Source organism: Idiotropiscis lumnitzeri, chromosome 4, assembly GCF_059441095.1.
Source record: "Idiotropiscis lumnitzeri isolate Australia: NSW breed Sydney's pygmy pipehorse chromosome 4, RoL_Ilum_1.0, whole genome shotgun sequence".
Lineage (NCBI taxonomy): Eukaryota > Metazoa > Chordata > Actinopteri > Syngnathiformes > Syngnathidae > Idiotropiscis > Idiotropiscis lumnitzeri.
The window spans coordinates 6,087,365-6,107,657 of NC_142394.1; the positions used below are offsets into that span (position 1 = coordinate 6,087,365).

The 20,293-nt window shown below is 39.3% G+C and overlaps 1 protein-coding gene across 2 annotated transcripts in view; it reads left to right on the forward strand.

The window, feature by feature from the left end:
- The first annotated feature begins 809 nt into the window (after positions 1–809).
- The window catches only part of gpc4 (glypican 4), a 33,294-nt gene continuing 13,810 nt past the window's right edge, over positions 810–20,293 (forward strand). For both annotated transcript variants that reach the window (XM_088294558.1, XM_088294559.1), the window contains exon 1: positions 810–1,587. In XM_088294558.1, the coding sequence (XP_088150684.1) occupies positions 1,431–1,587 (157 nt within the window). In that variant the 5' untranslated portion in view covers positions 810–1,430. The remainder of the gene's footprint in view (positions 1,588–20,293) is intronic.

The following is a 20,293-nucleotide window of genomic DNA, read 5'->3' on the forward strand; positions in this document are numbered from 1 at the left end:
ACTGAGCTAGTAACTGAATCAGTTTCAAAAAGGTTGGTGAGTACGACATCAATCCCTCTCGCGTGATATTGCTTAATTGTTGTTGAGTTGTTTTTTTATTCGCGAAACAATACCAAATAAACAATGTTAATTTGGTAATAAAGAGTATTCTGGAAAAAATCTTTTGGAATGTACTTCAATGCAAAATAACAATGTATGATTGCTTGAGTTGGAAGTCACTCCCAAAACTAGTGACAGATTGTATTTCCTGCAAAGTAGTGTATGATTTTGTTTAGTTTCAAACAGGTCAATGTTTTTTTTTGTAACCAAGCACATCTGATTTTGCAGCTGAAAAAAAGTTTCTAAAGTAAACGCACAACAAATGTTTTTGCTTTTTCAGTGAGTTTTAAAATTATTTTTAATTATTTTTTTAAGGAAAAAGTGGCAACAAGTATATTTCAAAAAAGGAAATTTTAGAGACCAACATGTAGGCCCAAAATACTTGTTTGAGCCAGACATAGACAGGTGTGAATGACCAGAATGGTACCACGTCTTCTTAGACAAGAAAAACCTTGCCACAATAGTTAATGGTCATCTGTAGTATTATCCTCATCAATCTGGATAAACTAAACTTCTGAAGCCATGTCAAACGAGAGTCCTCGGTGATAGAGTGATTTTAGGTTTTTGTTTGTCTGATGTTTCTTTCTGACACGTGAGGTGTTTACAGGGTTCCACTTTTTGCCCGTTGTTTTTTTTTTTTTTTTGCTGTTTTTTTCTCCAAGTACTGGCGACCAAGAGTCTTGCGAAGTCTACCTATAGATGTGTATGCACTCCTGCTCCCGACTCCAGCCCTGGTGTTGCTGCTCTCCACCCTCTTTGTCCCCGGAACTTCTCCTCTCTCCTGGGTGTCCACTGTCTACTAGCGTTTTCAGCCTGCCTGCATCTGGATCGCAGTAGGACGATTTTCTAGTCCAGTGTCCTGACCCGCAGAAACCACGGCCTCCTCGCGTGTGGACAGAAGGCGAGAAAAGAAAAGAACAAGACCCCGCTGTCGTCTGTTCCCCGTTTGTGGTTATTACTGTGTCGAAACGGAGGAGCCAGCTTTTGGGATTCTTCTCTGCAATCCAAAAAGTTTTTTTAAAACTCTTCCAAAAGTTTTGTGTTGGCTCTGGCACGTCTCTGGAACTCGTCATTTTTCTTAAACACCCTCGCCGATTAAGGGAATAAGTTAGAGTACGTGTTTTCCAGCAATTTTCGGTGATTTTGATTTTTGCTCCCTCTCTGTTGAGTGAATGAAGCGTCTGTTGAGCTGAAGGAAACCGACGCGTCTCCATGAGGAACTTTGGCTTTGCTCATACTTAGATTACAGCACTACTGGACACATTTTTGCACTCAACGATCAGGTTATTTTATTTTTTTCGTTTTTTTTGTGTGTGTCTGAAACTGACAACATGAAGACGCTGCTGTTGCTGTGTGTGCTTAGCACGCTGGTCGTGTTTTGTGTGTCGTCCACGGCGGAGCAAAAGTCGAAAAACTGCAACGATGTTCGCGCTGCTTACAGCTCCAAAGGCTTCAACATCAACGATGTTCCCAACAAAGGAGTTAACGGTAAATCCGAAACGTTGTTTGATTTTCTGTTAGGGCTGTTTAAAAATTACGCCGTGAAAGAAGGCTTTTCAACATGGGAATCGGGGCCCGCTCTCGGCCACTGAGAGTTTATCATGGTCCAGTGGTCGCTTAGTAGTTAGCCAAGTCAGCTGAACAATGTAACATGATCCTTATTTCCTTCTGTCTATCATATAAAACTGGAGAATCAAAATTAAAAATTTTTTAAATTTACCATTTTATATATATTTACCATTATTAATTTTCCATGTTTGCCAGGTTTCAGAGCATCTACAAAAGTGGTAGTTATTTAGTTACAATTTCATTTTCAAAAATACTAAAGTTTAATGAAAGCAAGGGACAAGCTAGCACAAGCTTATTTATTTTTCATGATTCCTTGTTTCCAGAGAATCTACAAAAGTGGTAGTTATTTAGTTACAATTTCATTTGCAAAGATACTTCAGTTGAATGAACGCAAAGGACAATCTAGCACAAGCTGCTTTGATGCCTTTTGTGACTTGTTCTCCTGCTTAGCGAGTGGCTGGCAACACTTCAGTGCTTCAGCCAGTAAATATAACATTCATTTAGGAAATACTTGAAGGCAATTCATAACAATGGAGAGGTATAATCAACACACACAGTATGCTCCCCACTGAAAGAAGGCCTGTGTTTATTTCCAAGCTTCCTCAGTAAAACTCCCAAGATGGCAGGAATTAGTTTAGCCTTTGCAGGTAGTGAGAACAGGTATTCTGGATTTTCTGGGTTTTTTATTTTTCAAAGTACTATTATGGTATTTTAAGTGTGTTTATAAACTGCCATTCAGCAATGTATTGATAAAGTGAATTCACAGATTTATTCAATGTTAGAAAAATATGCAACTGGATCTATGCCGACACATGTCAAAATACATCCAAAACAGTCATACCATTTACATGTCAAGTTTAACAACAGTCATTGTTTTATAAGGACCTTCGTTGTTTTGCAAGAACCTTCAGATTGTGTTATCAGGAAAACAATTCTATCCCGACAAAAACACATCCCCTTGGCATAGATAATTGGGAGTTGAACCCAAGTAATGGAAACAAATGGAGGCGACTTTTACAGTGAGGGTTGAGTGGGGGAGCAGAGTTGGGGTTTGAAATTCCACTGTGCCCCTCATACTTCAAATCCCTCCCTTCTCTCATTTCCTTTTTATGGTGGTTAAATGAATATGCACACTTACCCAGACTGCTGATTTAATTTCAGTTCAGTTTGATTTCAAATTTTTCATTGTTTTCTGCTTAACAATACACATTTCAGATGTTGGTCACCCAAGCATGTCTTTGCAATTTTGGTGTCAAAAATTATTTCATTAACTGTTCTTCACTTTTAAGAAAGGGCGTGAACATTTGTTGTACTTTGTGTTGCCAACGGCATTACTAATGGATGGCAAATGTGGCCTTTCTGTTTACCATTTACGTGAGGTTTTTTTGGGGAATAATAAAAAATTTACATGTTGACCATTAACATGATTGGGGTTGGGTGTAACTATAACTATATCAAATAAGGAGAGCACTGCTTGCATTTCATACAAGTCTAAAGGCCCATTGTTTGTGTTCTGACTGTATGTCTTTGTGATGATAAATGCCATTGAGAGTACCCCAACATGTCCACATTGGTCAGGTTTGTGTTGCATCTGTGGGATTTGAAAGAAGGTTGTGAATAAAGCCAGATTTATTGTGCAGGTTTGTGAGTGACACACATGCTTTTTCTTTACTATAGATTTTGATGGTTTGTGTACGTGTATGTCTGGGCGTTGAGCACAGGCAGTCTCAATGAGTTCCCTTTGTCATAAAGGGAAAGTGAGATAATTCATCCATAGAGAGCGACAAGTCTCAAGGTTCATTATTATTAAAGTGAGTCAGGAGTGTCCACAAACTGCTTCAAAAGATCCAACTCCAGTTCAACAGTACTGTAAGATCCAAACCATAGCTTGAGACATTATTCCAGAATAACTTTAGCTTCTTTTGCTTGGGAGAGAGAAAGCATTTTTTGCCAGGTGCTGGATAAATACTTATCGAAATATTTACTGGCACTCATACACTGATAGTAAATTGGACTGGTGGAATATGACTCTTATAAGAGAGTCAGAATTGAAAAACCTAACTTTTTAAACCATGGAGATCTTGCGTTATTGTTGGCACAGCGCAGCAAAAGGGATGTTTGTTACCGTTAATGTTACTTTGGGGGCTTTGTTGAGGCCCGACGAGAGGTACAATAAAGATGTTGTAATGCAGTAAAAGTGAAATGGAAACCCCAATTGCTTCAGCGTAGACCAAATTAAGTGATGGACAGTAACAGCAGGCCCAGATTGTGAATTCCTTGTTGATCACATGGGATCAGTCTCATTCCACGTTCTACATCCAAGGCCTTATTTCTTATCTGTTACAATATGCGGTGATTCATTCAAGCCACTTGAGTTCAATGGAAAATACTTTGTGGGACATTTGCAAGGTTTGTGTCATGAATTTTCTAATTTTCTCAGTAGGGCTGGCTATTTGGTGTGGAAAAGCGATCAGTGAATGAAAACCCGAATCACCACAAATCTTGGAATATTGTTGCTGTCAGACGAATGAGACTCAGTATGTGTGTTGATATATTTTAGGAGTGCGCATGCGTGGTATGGAAGCTTTGTAGCGAGATGGCGTGTTAATGCGACGTGTTAGCTACCTACTGAGCATTAAAAGAAACTGTAAAGCAGCACAATCAATCAAGCCCAGCTCAGCAGTGTATCAATGCCTTTGTCGTTAGTTATCTGTCGGCTTCTTCCTCGGAAACACTAACAAACGAAGGGAGTTGGCCCAGAAGACAATGTCTCATGAGCTAGCTAGCTGTTGGTCACAGCCAACAAGGATAGATTTACGGCATTGCGCGCAATAACCACTCCAGTGTTTCCAGTCCAATCTTTGGTCACAGCATGACAAGAGGTCATGGTTAGAATAAGCCATTTTAAACAAAAAAAGAAAACATTTTCAAGAGTTAGAAACGTACCAGCGTACTCTCCAGTTCAATGCATAATTTTCAGCCCTGTCTTTTTTACACTATTAATATAGCAGGCTTTCCTCGGCAGTGAATGAGTTAAAAAAAAAACATAGACAGCATATTATGTTTGGAAATTTTCCACTTGATTAACGTACAGGGCAGCCAGTCTGAAAGTTTAATTTGTTTTAATCTACTCTAAACTTTAAAAAAAAGTGTAAAAATTAGGGGACCAAGTAAGCCAAGTATTTCCATACAGAGTGGGAGGAGGACCTTATCAGAAAAAACGCCACAAGGGAAGAAGGAGTGTCATTTTCGGGTCTTTAATAAGTCCAAGTACCATTCTTATGACATGACTGATGATCGTTTGGGAGTGTGCTTGAGGCTCGCTATCAGCAGCTACTGTCTGGACTATGTATCCCTAGCTGATTCAATTCCGAGTTAAGTATGCGCAAAAAATGTACACTAGTTCTATTGTGCGGTATTGGTTTATACAGTTCTGTATGGTACGTTGGAATAAAGAGTACATTCTCAACTCTCAATATATTCTTAAATAAAAATATGTTTCACATTTTTATTGTAGGTAGATCATTTTGATAGTACCTCGCATGCTGAAAATGTGTGAGCACTCCTGGTGTAGATTAAGTGCTCTGCAGTAAAAGTGAACTCCATTTATCATTTTGTGCAAATTGGATTTTTCTTTTGTTGGACTATGACGTGTCTTTATTTAGGAAACTAAGAGTTCCGTAACTATTTGATTCTATTCCAAAGTTGATCGTTACTGTCAACACGAACAGCCTTTGAGCCATAATTGTCAATACACTTATTAAAAGATAAAAGTATATATATTTTTTTACCTATTTTATGATTTATTAATTTTTTAAATTTTAACTTAGGTTAACCCAGTGCATCGCAATTAGTTTTTGTTACGCCGCATTGCCCCAAATCTCCGCCCAACCATAAATGGTATGATCGGTGTCGAAAATTATTACACTTCTGCATAACATTGAATCATTGTTAACATTAATTAAAAGAAAAAAGAAATACATACATTATAAGAAAGAAATAAAAATATTTTTTCCACATTGATTTTTAGTCTGTAAGAGGAAAAAAATTGAAATACATCAATTAGCCTGAAATTAAAAAAAATGGCAAAATGACTTGTAGTAGTGTGAGTAGGATGTGCAATTACACTTTATTATAGTATGGAATTAAAAAAACATGACCCAGGGTCACACGTAACCCCCCTTGGCGTCAGACCATGCCCCCCATGAAGGACCCACCCCACATTTACAGGACTGGGCTAACCACAAAACTGTCATTCATACTAAGTCCGTTTGCTGCATTCTGAGCAGGATCATATCCATACAACTCTGAAGTCTAATTATTGCGGGTTTGGCTCTCTGCTCACATTTTGGCTTGAATCAACCAAAACGTATCAATCAGGAGCGTATTTTGTTGCAGGGCTTGATGTAATGTTATGAAAGAGAAACAGAGGGTCATTTAATAAACTGGCCTCAAGGTGAAAGCCTTCATATTGTCACCTTTGGCCAGCCAGTCCGGATGCAACTCAGTGGACATTATTACTCAGGAAATAATCGTGTATGATATAGAGTCTCCAAATACTGAGAAGGAACCTTGTGCACACAAAGCCTGTCAGGCCTTTTATTACCCAACTGTCAGTATTTTAGCAGCCCTCCTAAGAAGCGGCACTTTGGACTAGTATTTTAACTCTAGTGATAATTAACTATTAAACAAGCAGCCAAATGTCTTGTCTGTTTCACAAGGTCAATCCCATAAAATTCAAAAGGTTTTGTTTTATGTGAACCGCCATGCTTGTTTTTTCTTCAGAAATTGCATCAGTGCAATTAATATCTATTCCTTGAACAACCAAAATTGAAATTCAAATTTTCAATAAATACAATGTTGTTTTTTGATGTCAAATGGGAAGTAGCGAAGAAATATACAAGTAGAAAGTAATTAAGATTTAGGGTTGTGTTCTGGACATTGGCCCTCTTTGGATTCTCATTTCTGCTTTGCAATTTTCATTTCTTAGCCAGGCAAGATAAGTCGGAAGTTCTTGGAGGATTGGTTGTTCGCGTTCTAAAAATGCTTAGGAAAGGTGCCGTTTGGCAAAGGTTGCTTCTGTGCAACGTTAAAAAAAAAACATTTACAAAGACGTGGTTGTTTAGATTGCTATTATGTTTGGAGTGGGAACACAATCTTTCGATAAAATATTTTCATAAACATTCATCAACATACAATTATATCCAGAAATTTGAGGACAATTTGGAGTCAACCTGAGAGTGAGATTTAAAAAACAAAAAAAAAGGCCAACATTAGATGAATCAATATATACAGTGCCCCCCTTCCTGAGATTCCAGAATTCCTTCAGAATTAGGACATCTGTGGCACCTTTGTCAACCCATTTGAATATAGAGGTTACAATTAAAGATTTTTCTTTTACTATTATTTTTGATAACATAGCGGAAAGGAAGCAATTCTGAAAAAAACCAAAACGATTTCCCAGCCCTGTAGCAGGCTTCTTCTATTTTTTAATTATTATATTCATTCTATTCCCTCAAGGAGTACCAAACCGCTACAAAGTGCCCAAGTGCTGCATTGCAGTTTCACTGAACCTGTAAATTTAAAGTCTTTCAATCTTATAGGTAACGCAGCTCTAGCATGGTGTTAACGGGTGTATCAGTAAATGGATTGTGTTTACTTGCTTGAAGGGCCCCCTCTGGACAAAAGCAGTGATAACGTGACGGTTCCTGACGCTCTTGGCTCTGTGTATATGATGTCTCCTCAGTAACTGTTTGCTGAGCCCTCTGGATAATTACGTTTAGATATCACGAGGCAGAGGTTTTGTGAACCCCAGGCATGGGGGAAACCTGGCTTTGACTTCGGCCTTCTAAATGAGAGTGGGAGTCCTGCTGCACGTGCCTGTCAGCTCCGCTCTGTCTCTCCCCTTTTATCAGCTTCCTGTGAACACAGCAGGGCAGCACAGACATCAGTCGCTCTGCAGATGCCAGTAACTACTTTTCGTCAATCCACAACAATACAGCAAATCATTGTCCAGAAATTTTTTTTTTTTTTTTTTTTTTAATCTAAAAACGCCAGCATTTGCACAGCATTGTTATGCTGGGCTTTGGAGAGTCCTCTTTGTAAACCAGTAGAACTTGGAATGAATTGGAATGTTAAGTTTCCGCTCTTAAACTTGTTTAATATGCTCTGTGCAGTGTATCCACTAAGAGCCTACAATTCCATCTCTGCATCTTTTCCTTTAACCAGAACCTCTACAAATGGCCAAGTGAACGAGAGATCAGTGGGGGGTGGATGCTGAGTGTGGGAACAATTGAGTACCCCCTTATATGCTAGCCTTCCTACCCCCCTCCTCACCACATTCCACACTGGACCACCAAGACCCACACACTGGGAACCCCAAAGCACTCCGCAACAAAGAGCTCTGGAGGAATTGACCAAGGCATGCAGAGAAAAAGAGTGGGGTGTTTGACTGACAGGAAAGAGTTTGGACCAGGGCAAGTTGATCTGTATCGTTATTTTATGTGTCAAATGATGCCCACTTGGTATCCATTGCAGCCTGATCATCCTGGAAGGGGGATTCCCCCCATCTGTGGTCCCTTCTCAAGGTTTCTCAATTTTCCCCAGCCAGGGTCTTGAGTTATTCCTTGCCCTCCTGGGGGTTAAGATCAGGGGGATGTCGATTGTGGGTATGTGAAGTCCTTTGAGACTGTCTGTGTTTAAGGACTATACAAATAATTTTTGACTTGACTTGACTTGATTTGACAATCTGAGTGTCCTGAAAAAAAGGGAAATAGGCAGGAACCCGTGAGCACAAATGCACATAACTGTGAGATACATTGAAACTTAAAGTATGTGCCGTGTGACTCAGCCTACTTGGATCATGCAGGCATATTCATACCTATTTACACCCACTATATACACTTTTTTTAATAAATTGCTTAATCTTTTAATATCAGTTCTTTAATTGAGTGGGAGCAGTCCCTGACTGTATTATTTTTCAGATCGAAGGGAGCCTGTTACCGGAGCCTTGTATTTGAATGAAACCAAATTACCAGGACGAATCCGAATGGTTCACTCGGAATAGCCAGCTTGTGGCCGATCTGCGCATGGTCTGTCAAATGCGTTGTAACATAGTTGTTTCTGATAGGAAAACTTGTTTTAAGCAGTTTGTAACTTGTTTTTATCAAGCACTTTTTTAATGAAAGAGATAAAACAACCACAACTGCTATGTTAAATAGACAAATGAACGATATCTTGATAAATTGTGTAATGCTTACATTGATATTAATGTAGTGGCAGCTTTACCGGCAGATCAGTTTGCAGTTGACCAGAGATCTTCCATTGAAATGGCAAAAAAAAAAAGTTGCAATGTAAACTTGGTTTATGAGCTTGAGGCTGCTGGAGAGCACATATCGTAATATGGCCTTGTGGTTTTGTGTACAAGTGTACTGTACTGTACTGCTGAACTCTCAATGCCACGACCTCTACAAGAGCAGGGGCCGCACGTCCATCTAACCACGTTTGCTCTTGGGCATGCTATGATGTGTTAAAATTTAATTTATTGTCTTCAAATCCAGACTAATGGGTTCATTTTTTTTATTCATTTTGTATGACGGATCACAGATAATCAAACGCATAGCTTTAATAATCCCCCTGATTTATTTTGTGTTTAATAAAAATATGAGGATGGACTCTTACACCTCTTTTGATTTGACTTCAACTTCTGCTATTGATGTTATAGTCTTTTTGTGAATAAACTGTTTGGAGTAGAAACAATTTTTGGCTCTCGGTACTCCTGAACATCTCCCTTGTGTTTATCGATTCATGAATTGTGTTGCTCTGCCAACCGTAGGCTGTAGGCTCTGATCTGAAACTGCAGGGGATGACACAACTCCCTCACTGAAGTCAAGTCATAACTGTCAACTGTTATGAGGGAAAACTCCAGATTTCAACTTCACCTGGTTTTCATTAAAGCATCTTTGGCATTGATTGTGTATGTCAATAATAATGATAGTGATTGCAATTTGTGTGTCTTAGTTGAGATTTTTTTTTTTTAATTGAAACAAAAGGGGAGCATGTTCTTGCCTGGGTGTTTGGGTTGAATCCTAGTGCTGCCTCCCGGCCAGATGAATTGCAATCCCTGCTAATTACTCCCAAATCCTCCATCACATCAAACTCTGACACGGCCCTCGCTCATACTTAGCTCACTTTTCAAAACCGCAATTTAAATACCTTTCCTAATATTTATCTAATCCTTCTGTCTCCTGCTTGTGCTCAGATTTATGTAAATGTACAATTCTAGTATTTGAGAAAGGAACAGGAGGTTTTCATTTGTTTTATTTTGTCAAACAGACAACTCCCCAAAAAACCTTAGGCGTGGTCTTTGCTGCCGAACATTTTTGAGCTTGACTGATGAACTGATGCCATGTTTAGAGCAAAACTGAAATGTAAAACATGATGAAAACTATGGCAGGCGTCCTGCTGGCTAGAAGTAAAAGCGCCTCACACATCAAAGAATATTTTGTTTAACGATTGCTCTGATGTTGCAAATCATTCGGTTGGTATGTTTTCAGGGTAATGTGTGTTGGCAGACAAATGTGTTCAATGGGAACCCTAGTTGACCCACCAGGCCTTTAATTATTGTGAATGATCGGAGTGTCAAGCAGTTGAGATGCACATACACATTGACAACATTCTGAACATGCTGCACCATTCATGACTAAGGTCCGTAAAACCATTGTGCTGTTGGGTCTAGACTTTCTTGTCCCTTTGAATGTCTCTGACGAGTGGTTTTCTTCCCATCAGCTCAACTGGTGTCCAGTGTCGTAAGGCCCCAACAGGTATATCAGAATCTTTGTTGCCTCTTTGTAGCGCCGTGCCTCCAGAAACCTAATCTTGTAGCTGACCCCATTCCGCTTGAGGCACATTGCCGGGCCATGTTCAGCTTTATCTTCTGGTGGACTTCAACTGCTTTAGAATGTTATATATTAATATTGCCCTGAATGGGATTACAAAAAACAATGATGAAGTATATTTTGTGTTCAACCTTTGAAAGAATTATGTTTACCAAAACAGAAGGAGGGCCTTTATTTAGAGATCACTGCTTTAAAGCAGGCAATTGGAGTCTATCTTCCAACCTTATCATTCATATCTGTGGATCAACCCCTTAACGTCCCTTAGGTATATCACAGCACATGAGGGTGACTTTAAAAAAAAAAAAACAATAACATAATTGCATCAGATTGTCTGGACACTCAAAGACGCTCCACAATTGAAACATTATTCATGCTCTCATACATTAATGCTCTGGTGATTGTAAACTACATATGCAGCCACAACTGCCCTGCCAGTCAGCGCCGACAGCCCCTCAGACCTCCAACAAAAGTTCAGCCATACACCAGTGTGAGTGACACTAAAGGGGAGGTTGGTGAAGTGTCTTGCCCAAAAACAAAACAAATTGACTCGGACAGAGCAGGATTCGACGAGCCAACTCTCCAGTTGTTAAAAGACCCGCTCACACACCTGAGCCACGACTTCCCCAATATATGTATAATAAAGATAATAATAATGTCTTTGACAAATTGATTTCTGCAGTGATTTAGAGCGTCTTTGCACGTCGTTGTCATATTTATGAATGGAATACGATGACATCCGAAACATGATGATCTGCCTGCACCTCGATCAAACTGGCCAAACCCGTGTTACACGACCTTTGCCACAACTTAGACCTACTAGTCTTAGCAAAGCACGGTCTGCCAAATTTCCAAACAGGCTAAATGCAGATTGCACTGGCATAAAACTCAAGATGCACCGGTTGTTATGCCAAAGCATACGTGCGCTTTCTACGAATATAGATTGCATTGTTTTTATTTGGCCTATCTAAATATAGTGGCATCAGTGTATTTTTGTGCCCCATTGTAAAGCACTTGGTCTTACAAAAAGACATACAGACTTTTTTCCCCTTATAGTCCTTCTCATGTGTATACCGTGAGTCTGCTATCAGCAATATAGAGATCTGGGAACAGTACGGCTAGCCAGAACGGTCTAATGCTACTTAATCCGAATGCTACTACTCTACTCTTTTCAATTTCTTTTCAATTGTAATCATCAAGTTGTGCTGTAACTTGTTCTCTCCTTTTATTTATGAAACCACAACCTGCCTCTGCAAATCATATACACAAACACTGCCATACTCTTTCACCCGCATACTTCTATGACTGTTTACGTGTGGTGAAAAGCCCTTTTAAAACCCAAATATGCCCTTATTCAGGTTTTTAAAAACCACAACAAGACGCAATAAGCAGGAAGAAAAGGCCAGTTGTTGCTATGCCTTTGGATACAAAATTTGGGGGGTCTCAATAGATCAGAGACAATGTTGGGCAATGGTGACGATGCTTTGTCCTCATCAATTTTTTTGTTTTGTTTCATTTATTAAGTAACTGGCTTTGAGGATGACCCCTAAGTCATTGTCCTTTACTAATCAGTAGGACATTTGCCACAGTTTAGCACTGCTTTTCCTAAAACCTAAAAACAGCACAAAAACAACCAACTAACCTTTCCTGTGAGATCCACTCAAATATAGTATTAAGAATATTGTCAATCTCGTCATGTGAAATAAACATCTGCACTGAGGCCTGACATTTGCCTCATTCTGCTTTGCACAGAAAGGTCAGACAGTGGCTAAAGATTATTTCCATACTAAACTGGTTCATTTTGAGAGTGGCAACAAAACAGTGGTAGTTCCCATTTTCTGATTAGTAAATGCTCTCAGGGAAACGTGGGAGCACGTTGAAACCCTAAAAAAAGCGGTGACCTGTGAAGTGGTGTAGGCAGGGGAGCTTTTGTGCCTGGACACAAAGCTGGTGAGGGAAACTGAGTGAGAGACTGCTGTGATGTTGTGGAATCTCCCCAGGCTCTTCTTGGAAAATGTTCATGGATGACAGCATTTTGAAATACTCACAAGTGGAGAATTTGTACCGGCCTGAGGACCCTATTGATTTGGTAATCAGTAATGGGCTCTGGTAATGACAAACTAAGAATGATACTGCGCATCTACCCATGCACTTGGATACATACCGTTACAGAAAACAATTTGCGATGAATAACCAATTATGCATACGCAATGAATCAGAAATTAGTGTTAAAAGTAGAAATATACCATGTGCCTCATAAATTTTGGCAGTTTAGAGTTTTGAAGGCTGTTGTGGAACAGTGTTAATCCTCAATTTATTTAAGAAAATATTTCATTGTCATTACCAAAAACCACGCCTTTGGCTCCAAATCTGAAAATATTCAGTCCAGACACGTCTGCGTAACCACACAACTTCCTGCCTTTCATACATGGATTGTTGCTTTGCAGAAATTTTCCTTTGGCAGTTATGTGTATTTGGAGTCTAACCAGGTTGTTTCAATTTGCATCATCGAGAGGCCACTGCTTGCATTTATTACCTGTCTCGAGATTAAATTCCCACTTCTCCTCTGAATATATGGAGAGAAATCTGTCTTAATTTGCAATCAAACAAAAAAGGGATTTTAAATTTCAAAGAAAAAAAATGCGTGACACAAAGGAATAAAGCAGCATGAGGCAAGCGCTCTTCCCACAACGCCACAAGCTGGCGCAGAATTTGTACTTGTACGATTCACGGCAAAATGTGAGGTGGCCAGTTTCCAGTCACCACATATCCACTCTCTCGTCCCGACTTTGCTCTCAACTCGTTGAATTCAATGCAATTTTAATGCAGATTGGTTTGTTACAAACATGGGACATGCAGCTATGATACAAACCATGTGTCATTTTATCATGTAAATGTGTCATTTAAACACGGCAGCCACTCAGAGTGAAGGCTCTATCTCTAAATATCCGTTTGAGCGAATGTGCCGACAGCCACCTGCCTGAGATGTCTTTATATTTCTTCCTATTTCTAATAATAATAATCCCTCCATAGCCTTGAAAAAAAGAGGCCACATTGCAGCAGTTGCATTTTTTGCAGGGACCAATGCACTTGAGTTGCAGCCATGCAATTGGCCGTGGGCTGTCCTGTGACTAATACAACGTCATTCCCTCGCAGTTACAAGCAACATTATAGCCTACTATTAGTTTTAAGTAGCTTTAGCAATGTTAATTTAAAAACCCAACTTCACAATATATACGTGCTATCAAAACAATATTTAATGCTGTTTTAATTTATTCTTATTATTATTTTTTGTTTTATGACAGCGTTGAAAGTGTCACCGTTGCTATTTTTAGACACCGCGGGATACCGTATAACCGTGTAATACCGACCAACCTTTGTGCTAACTGAAAAAAAGAGGCAAGTTCAGATGCACCTGATGCATTTACTTGCATTTAAATACTTTGGAGTTGAAAGAAATGTTGGTAATAATTTTAATAATAACAATAATTTCCATCTTTTTTGTGTCTTCAGGCATTTATAAAAAATTTTTTTTTTAGATAAGCTGTTCACTCGTGATGGTAATGCCAAGAACGTAACGTTCATTTCAACACCCTGTATATTTCCTTGCTCATCATGTGAGAATGACCGTCTCTCATCAACTGACTCTGCTGAATGTCTAGCTGTTGAATCAATCTGACTCAAGGGCGAAACTCGCTACTGTGACTCGGTCAGTCAGACCATGAAGTCAACTATTTATTGAGTTATGGTTAATGTGTTGCTATGTAGTATAGCTGCGTGTAATAAACAAGCATTTGTCAAAAAGGCTTTCCAGTCAGTAGTTAATGCGTAAATTAATGCATCAAAGTGACCTCAAGTAAAAGCATAAATAAATGATTCATACTTTATTGGGAAAATAACAGATTCCCGGTGTTGTTAAAGTGTAACATTTCAAGTTCCAGCTTTGTTTCATCGTTGACACGCTCTGCCTAGGAATGAATAGAGTCATGGGACAGCTGTATCGTGCACTAAAATTAGTTCCCCACACAGGTCAAGTCTGCAGCATTTCTTTGGAATTTCTTCAGTGCACGTCATCCAGAAGAACACAACAAGCCGATCAAACGCCTAATGAATCTAGTTTTGTTCTGATGAATATCTGCCACAATTTAGGCAACTATTATAATAGCTGATCTTCATCTATGTATGCTTGGTCAGTATTAATCCGCAAGTACTCATTGCTTGAAACAGAAAGTAAAGGGACAAGCATCAGCATTGCTTCGCTTTATTTTGTTTTGGGAAAAAAAAGAAATATTGAGCGGCACCATTCCAGAACATTCTCGTGCTTTTGTAGTTCTTTATGAAGTTAAAGACCGAAACTAATCATTGCTTTGTCCATATGCATGTGAAAATTCCACCATATTTCTACATGAGTCTCCCAGTAGGTGAAAGGTTGCTCTGCATTTAGGATAACTTCCTATTGCCAACTTTAAATTGTCCTTTAGACAACAACCATGTCGTGCACTCCATTTCATCTCTGTTCTCATTAATTGATTAAATAATATATTACAGACAATCAATAGAATTAGTAAATATCAATTAATTCAGTGAATGTATTTTTTGGTATTTCGGTCAGGCACTTTATTGAAATTCCGTATGCCATCATCACCCAGTCAAAGCATGTCTCTTTTTTTTTTTATTTAAATATGAAATCTAATATTGTTGCATTTGGCATTTCAAGAAAAAAACTGCATGACAAAATCTGAAAGTAACTACAGTATGTTAGTGTATAAAATGAAATGTAAGGTTGTCTTTAGGACAGCACTGACATTGAGGGGAGGTAGGAAAATCTGAATTTGGAATGTGCTCAAGACACACTTCACCTTTCTTCAACTATGACTGGCATGATGCCCTGGAGCAAGTCTGCGGTTGGATCGAGCGCCTACTTGATGTGTGTACGTGGGTGTTTGTAACCTCCTCTCCGCCTACGGCTACGCTCCGAAGATGTTAATAGTTGGCCGTCAGCTCACTGAGTGAATGAAATCTTTGCAATATGCTGGGAAATAATATATGGTCCTTCTGCTAATACCGTACTACAGCGAAGGTTTTTTGGCATAAAATAGTTGTCTGAGCTCCTGCTTTGATTTTTTTCTAAATCCATAAAATTGACTCCTGTGGGAGATTCCCTATACGTTGCTGTGCACAATCACGGAGCCTTCGAAATAACTATTATTCTTTTCCTTGTTAAAGATTTGGGTTTCATTTAATCTTGAGTGAAAATTATGGCTTTTCCAAAGTTGTCATTAAAAAGCTGCTAAGTAAAGCCTCTTGAGATGGTGCCGTGAAATCAAGTTGTTTTCTTTGTGGGTATAAATGACTTACTGAATGCCAATTGGAAAACATCTAATTTACTCTGAAAAATATGTACCCACAACTATAGATCACAGGAAAAGGATTTGGGGATATAAATTGAAGGACAGAACCCAAGAGATTGATTTTAGAACTGATGAAGGTTTTAAGATTAAGAGTTGTTTTCCGACTTTTAACCCCCATGAAATTAGTCTTCAGCTCTTGGCGTTAAACTTTGCCTCAGTGAGTCATCTGACAAATGGTTCAAATTACACGCGTATGAATTAAGCCTTCACACCTCTCTGTGAAGGATGTTCATTTATGGAATAATTTGGAAACTGAATTGAAAAGGTAAAAAGTCAGCATATAAACCTACTCGTTTATCTGCTATCAACTGCACTTGCACTGTTCTATTCTATACTATACTATATTTTATTACATTACACTCAGTCCAGCACATTCCAAAAATTATGGACATATAGCTGATTTATATATATTTTTGTACTTTACTTTTGAACCTGTTTTTAAACACTGAAAGTGAAGATGGTGCTGTGTAACAGAAAAGAAAATCAGTGAACATTATCCAGGAATAATTCCACTTTATGCAGTGATGTGTAGATGAGAGGGCTATCTTATGCCTTTAGGGCGTGTGAATTCACGGTCTTTGTTAACAACGCTTGGTTAGACAGTAAGCGGAAGGAACGTGTTATGTTAATTAATAATCAGCCTTTGTGTTCACGTTTCATTTCACTTTAACCAAGTATATTTGGTGCTGTGACATTTTGTTGTGTGATTGTTTTGAAATCAAATTATGGCATGGAATGCCTCCACCGTTTTACATGGCAAACATTCCTCGTGATTAGACTGGGTATGTTCATAATTTATGGCCAGTTTCACTTTATTATGTACAAATGTTGTTGACTGTGTGGAAACTCTAAGGACCGCTGGGTTCCAATTAGCAAGAGAAGCAAGCAAACAGTCTTGCAACTTGAATTTATCCCATGGTTTCCTTTACAGCTCTGCTGATAGTTTTTAGCAATGTCTTGAGTTCAGGATGGTACAGAGATAATCCTAAAGGGACTTTTATGACATCAAATGGAGTGACTTGACCAATAGGCCTTTCTTTTTGTAGTTTTTGCTTGTATTTGTGACTTTTATGACTCTTAATTGCCAGTGTGTCTAGGTGTGTGTGTGTGTGTGTGTTAGTGGCATTATTATTGGATGACTGAGGTTTGAGCGGTGGGTTACTGCGTGTGGTTGATGTACCGGCTGATGGACAAGGGGGTGGTCAGAGGACGGGACCTCTCTCAGAGGAGTGGCTGTTAACCCTTGACCTCGCTGGTTAAGCCTGCAGGGTGGTGGTGGTTGAGGCGGAGGGCGTGCTTGGGCTGGGTGGGGGCTGCTCCCTGATGTCTGCCTGGTTCAGGGGCACATGATGGCGGGCAGAGAGGGCGGCAAGGTGTCTAATCTGTTTTTTGTCTGTGAGGCGTTTTCACCTCCCCCGCCATCCTTCTTCTGAGAGACGCATTTGAGAGGCAGGACAATGTCAAAGGGAAGTGTCTTATTTTATGAGCCATTTAAAGGGGATGGTGGTCTGCCCACAAAGGAAAGCCAGAGAAGTAGTGGAGTGCTGATGAATGCCACGGCACACAGTCACGTTTGTTTACAAGGGGCCGTTCCCTTGTTTGGACCACCATAAATGGCTATTTTCCTCTTCAGAGTGACACCCCAACAAAGTTTTCCCTCTGTGTCATGTTATACCGTGGCGGACTTGGGAAGCTGTTGTTCCAAGCGGTCTCTAAAAGGATTATTCAGTTCACCCAAAACCAAGACTATTCATGTTGGTGACTGGAGGAAAATGATTGGAAAAGTTTGCTGTGAATAAGTAACGTTGATAGCATGATGCTGACTTCTACTGGTACTCAATGTCTTGTGCCTCCAGCTTCTTATTTTTTTTGTGTTTTACCAGGAAGTCAAGAAAGTGACTTCCAAAGTATGCATGAGCTAAGAACCTTGAGTTTTCAGAGACTTGAGTCTTTGAGGTAACAATAGAACATTTGTACGGACATTCCTGTGAAATATCGACCATCTCACTTTTTATTTGTGTACTTTGGTAACTAGGGCTATTTTCCATGTGGATATAGCCCTTCTGAGTGCTGTGCGGTGTGGCCCCTGCTGCAGAGTGGGGGGTGAGTTGGATGTCTGTTAGACCTAAAAGTTCGGCGTGTGTGTGTGTATACGTGTGTGTGTATACGTGTGTGTACCCTGTGCTCCAAGTGCCTCCAATCATGCCTGTACAAAGAGCCATGTGTTGAGCACTGATGTGATGTGTGAATATGTTTAAGTTGGGGCTGCCAGCGTGCGTACATGTGAGCGTGCACGTGTACATGCACAGAGGGGCCTGCTGGGGTGGGCGAGGGTTGGAAAGAGATGGGTTTGGGGAAAGGTCTGTGAGAGAAGTCACTAGAGGATTATATGGACTTGATCCCAGACAGAGGGGTCCAGTTTACGGCGCCAGGGTGCATCCCTCCTTTGGATGCCATTTAAACAACTATGACTGCAAATCACTTCTGGGCCTATCTTTTTTTAAAACCAATTTGTATTTATTTACATTTTAAACCCCCCTCCGTGATAGTACAATGCGTGTTTGTGCGCACACTATATCCTTAATATCATTTTTATTGCATTGCATTATTGTAGTGTCATATGAACACATCTACAATATTATGTAGCTTTCTCATTTACACCTTTACTTGAAAAATTTTCTTCTTCTCTTGGCTCTGCTTAGGGAATCCTGTATAGTTTATTTTCCGATCATCTTGGTAATTTCCTAACTACCGTCAAAGCGACCGGCTGCCCGAGTCGCAGGTTGACGAACTGTGGCCAAAAGATGTGTTGATGATTTGGAGCTTGCTGCATTATTTGGTGCAGGAGCTGAGTGATTGACCACAAAGGGCCGTTGCTGGCTGTGCAACTAGCAAAAATCCTTTGCTGGTACCTCCACTTGGGGAAAACTAAACAGACCACCATACATGGCCTGAAAGGATCTCCGTGTTCTTTTTTTTTTTTTTTTTCAAACGTGATTGCTGCTGCAGCATTACATTCATTCTTCATTGAAATTCATGTCAAAATGTACCGTTTACAAGCTTGATGATGTGTGAAAGACAGTAGCTTTATGAAATGGTTGATTGGGGCCAGCTCCCTATATTTTTGTTTGATTGACATTAACAATTCTGCCACTGATATCCCTTCTTTGGATTTAGGTTTTAAAAGGGCAATAAAGTTCTGTTCTTGATGCTGCAACTTACATTACCATGTAATATTTAATTCTATTACTTATTATTTATTATATGGGTTCCTAAGTGAGGAGGGAAACATGCATTTGAGATTAAGTGAGCATCAATATGCACTTTGCTGAATTTCTTGTACCTGTAGAGTGATATATAGAGCAAATCCAGTCATCTTCATAGTCTGTGAGAAAGAGAGAAAATAATGCAGCAATGATCTATCAGTGACTGTGTTAACATGCCATCAATATTCAAGCTAAGGTAAACATTCTGGTTTCTGAAACATTCGGTTTACACACGCGAGCAGACAGAGTTACGATTGTATACATGGTTATTGCAGACGTAAACTAGACGCCATGATGCAAGTAGATGTAATTTCTGCTTCTTACTTTCTATCATCAATAAAATAGATATTTATGCCACTAACCACACTAATAAAGCAGTCCGTTTTGGCCTCGCTCCCAAAGTGCAGTTCTGTATAGAGTTGCACAATATATAGTAAAAATATTGTTATCGTGATAATGGCCTATGCAATATGCACATCGCAAAGACATGCAATCATTTCCTTATGTAATCGTATGCTTTTATCTACATTTGACCATTCAGGTGCAAACTTAAATGTGCATTGTTTATTATCTAGGGTAATGAATATGAATCACTTAAAAATAGATGGAGCTTGCTTATTTTGCTGAATGGGGAATAAAAAGCTTTCATTATATCAACAAATGTCATTCCTTCAGGCATATTATTGGTATGGTTATATTGAACAATCATATAGCAAGTTTTTCCCAATTCGTGCTGTGTGCTGGGTCTGACTTTCGCCATATTTTTCATTTCTCTGCTTATGCATGACAAGGCTGTGCCAGATAAGATTCATGACGCATTTAGTTGATGTTAATTGGATGCAAGATGTATTTCAACTACCTGTACGCTATGTTTGATGTTTTGTTGTTGGATGTTATATTTCAGCAACTCCAACAAGGGTCAAAGTAAATTCCTGTTGTCTGTACCGTACAGATTTTAAAGTAGGGCTTGACAATTATTGGAAAAAAAATCCTCGCAATTATTTTGATTGAGATTGAAGTCACGATTGTTGATTTCAAAACTTAGTGTTTATTC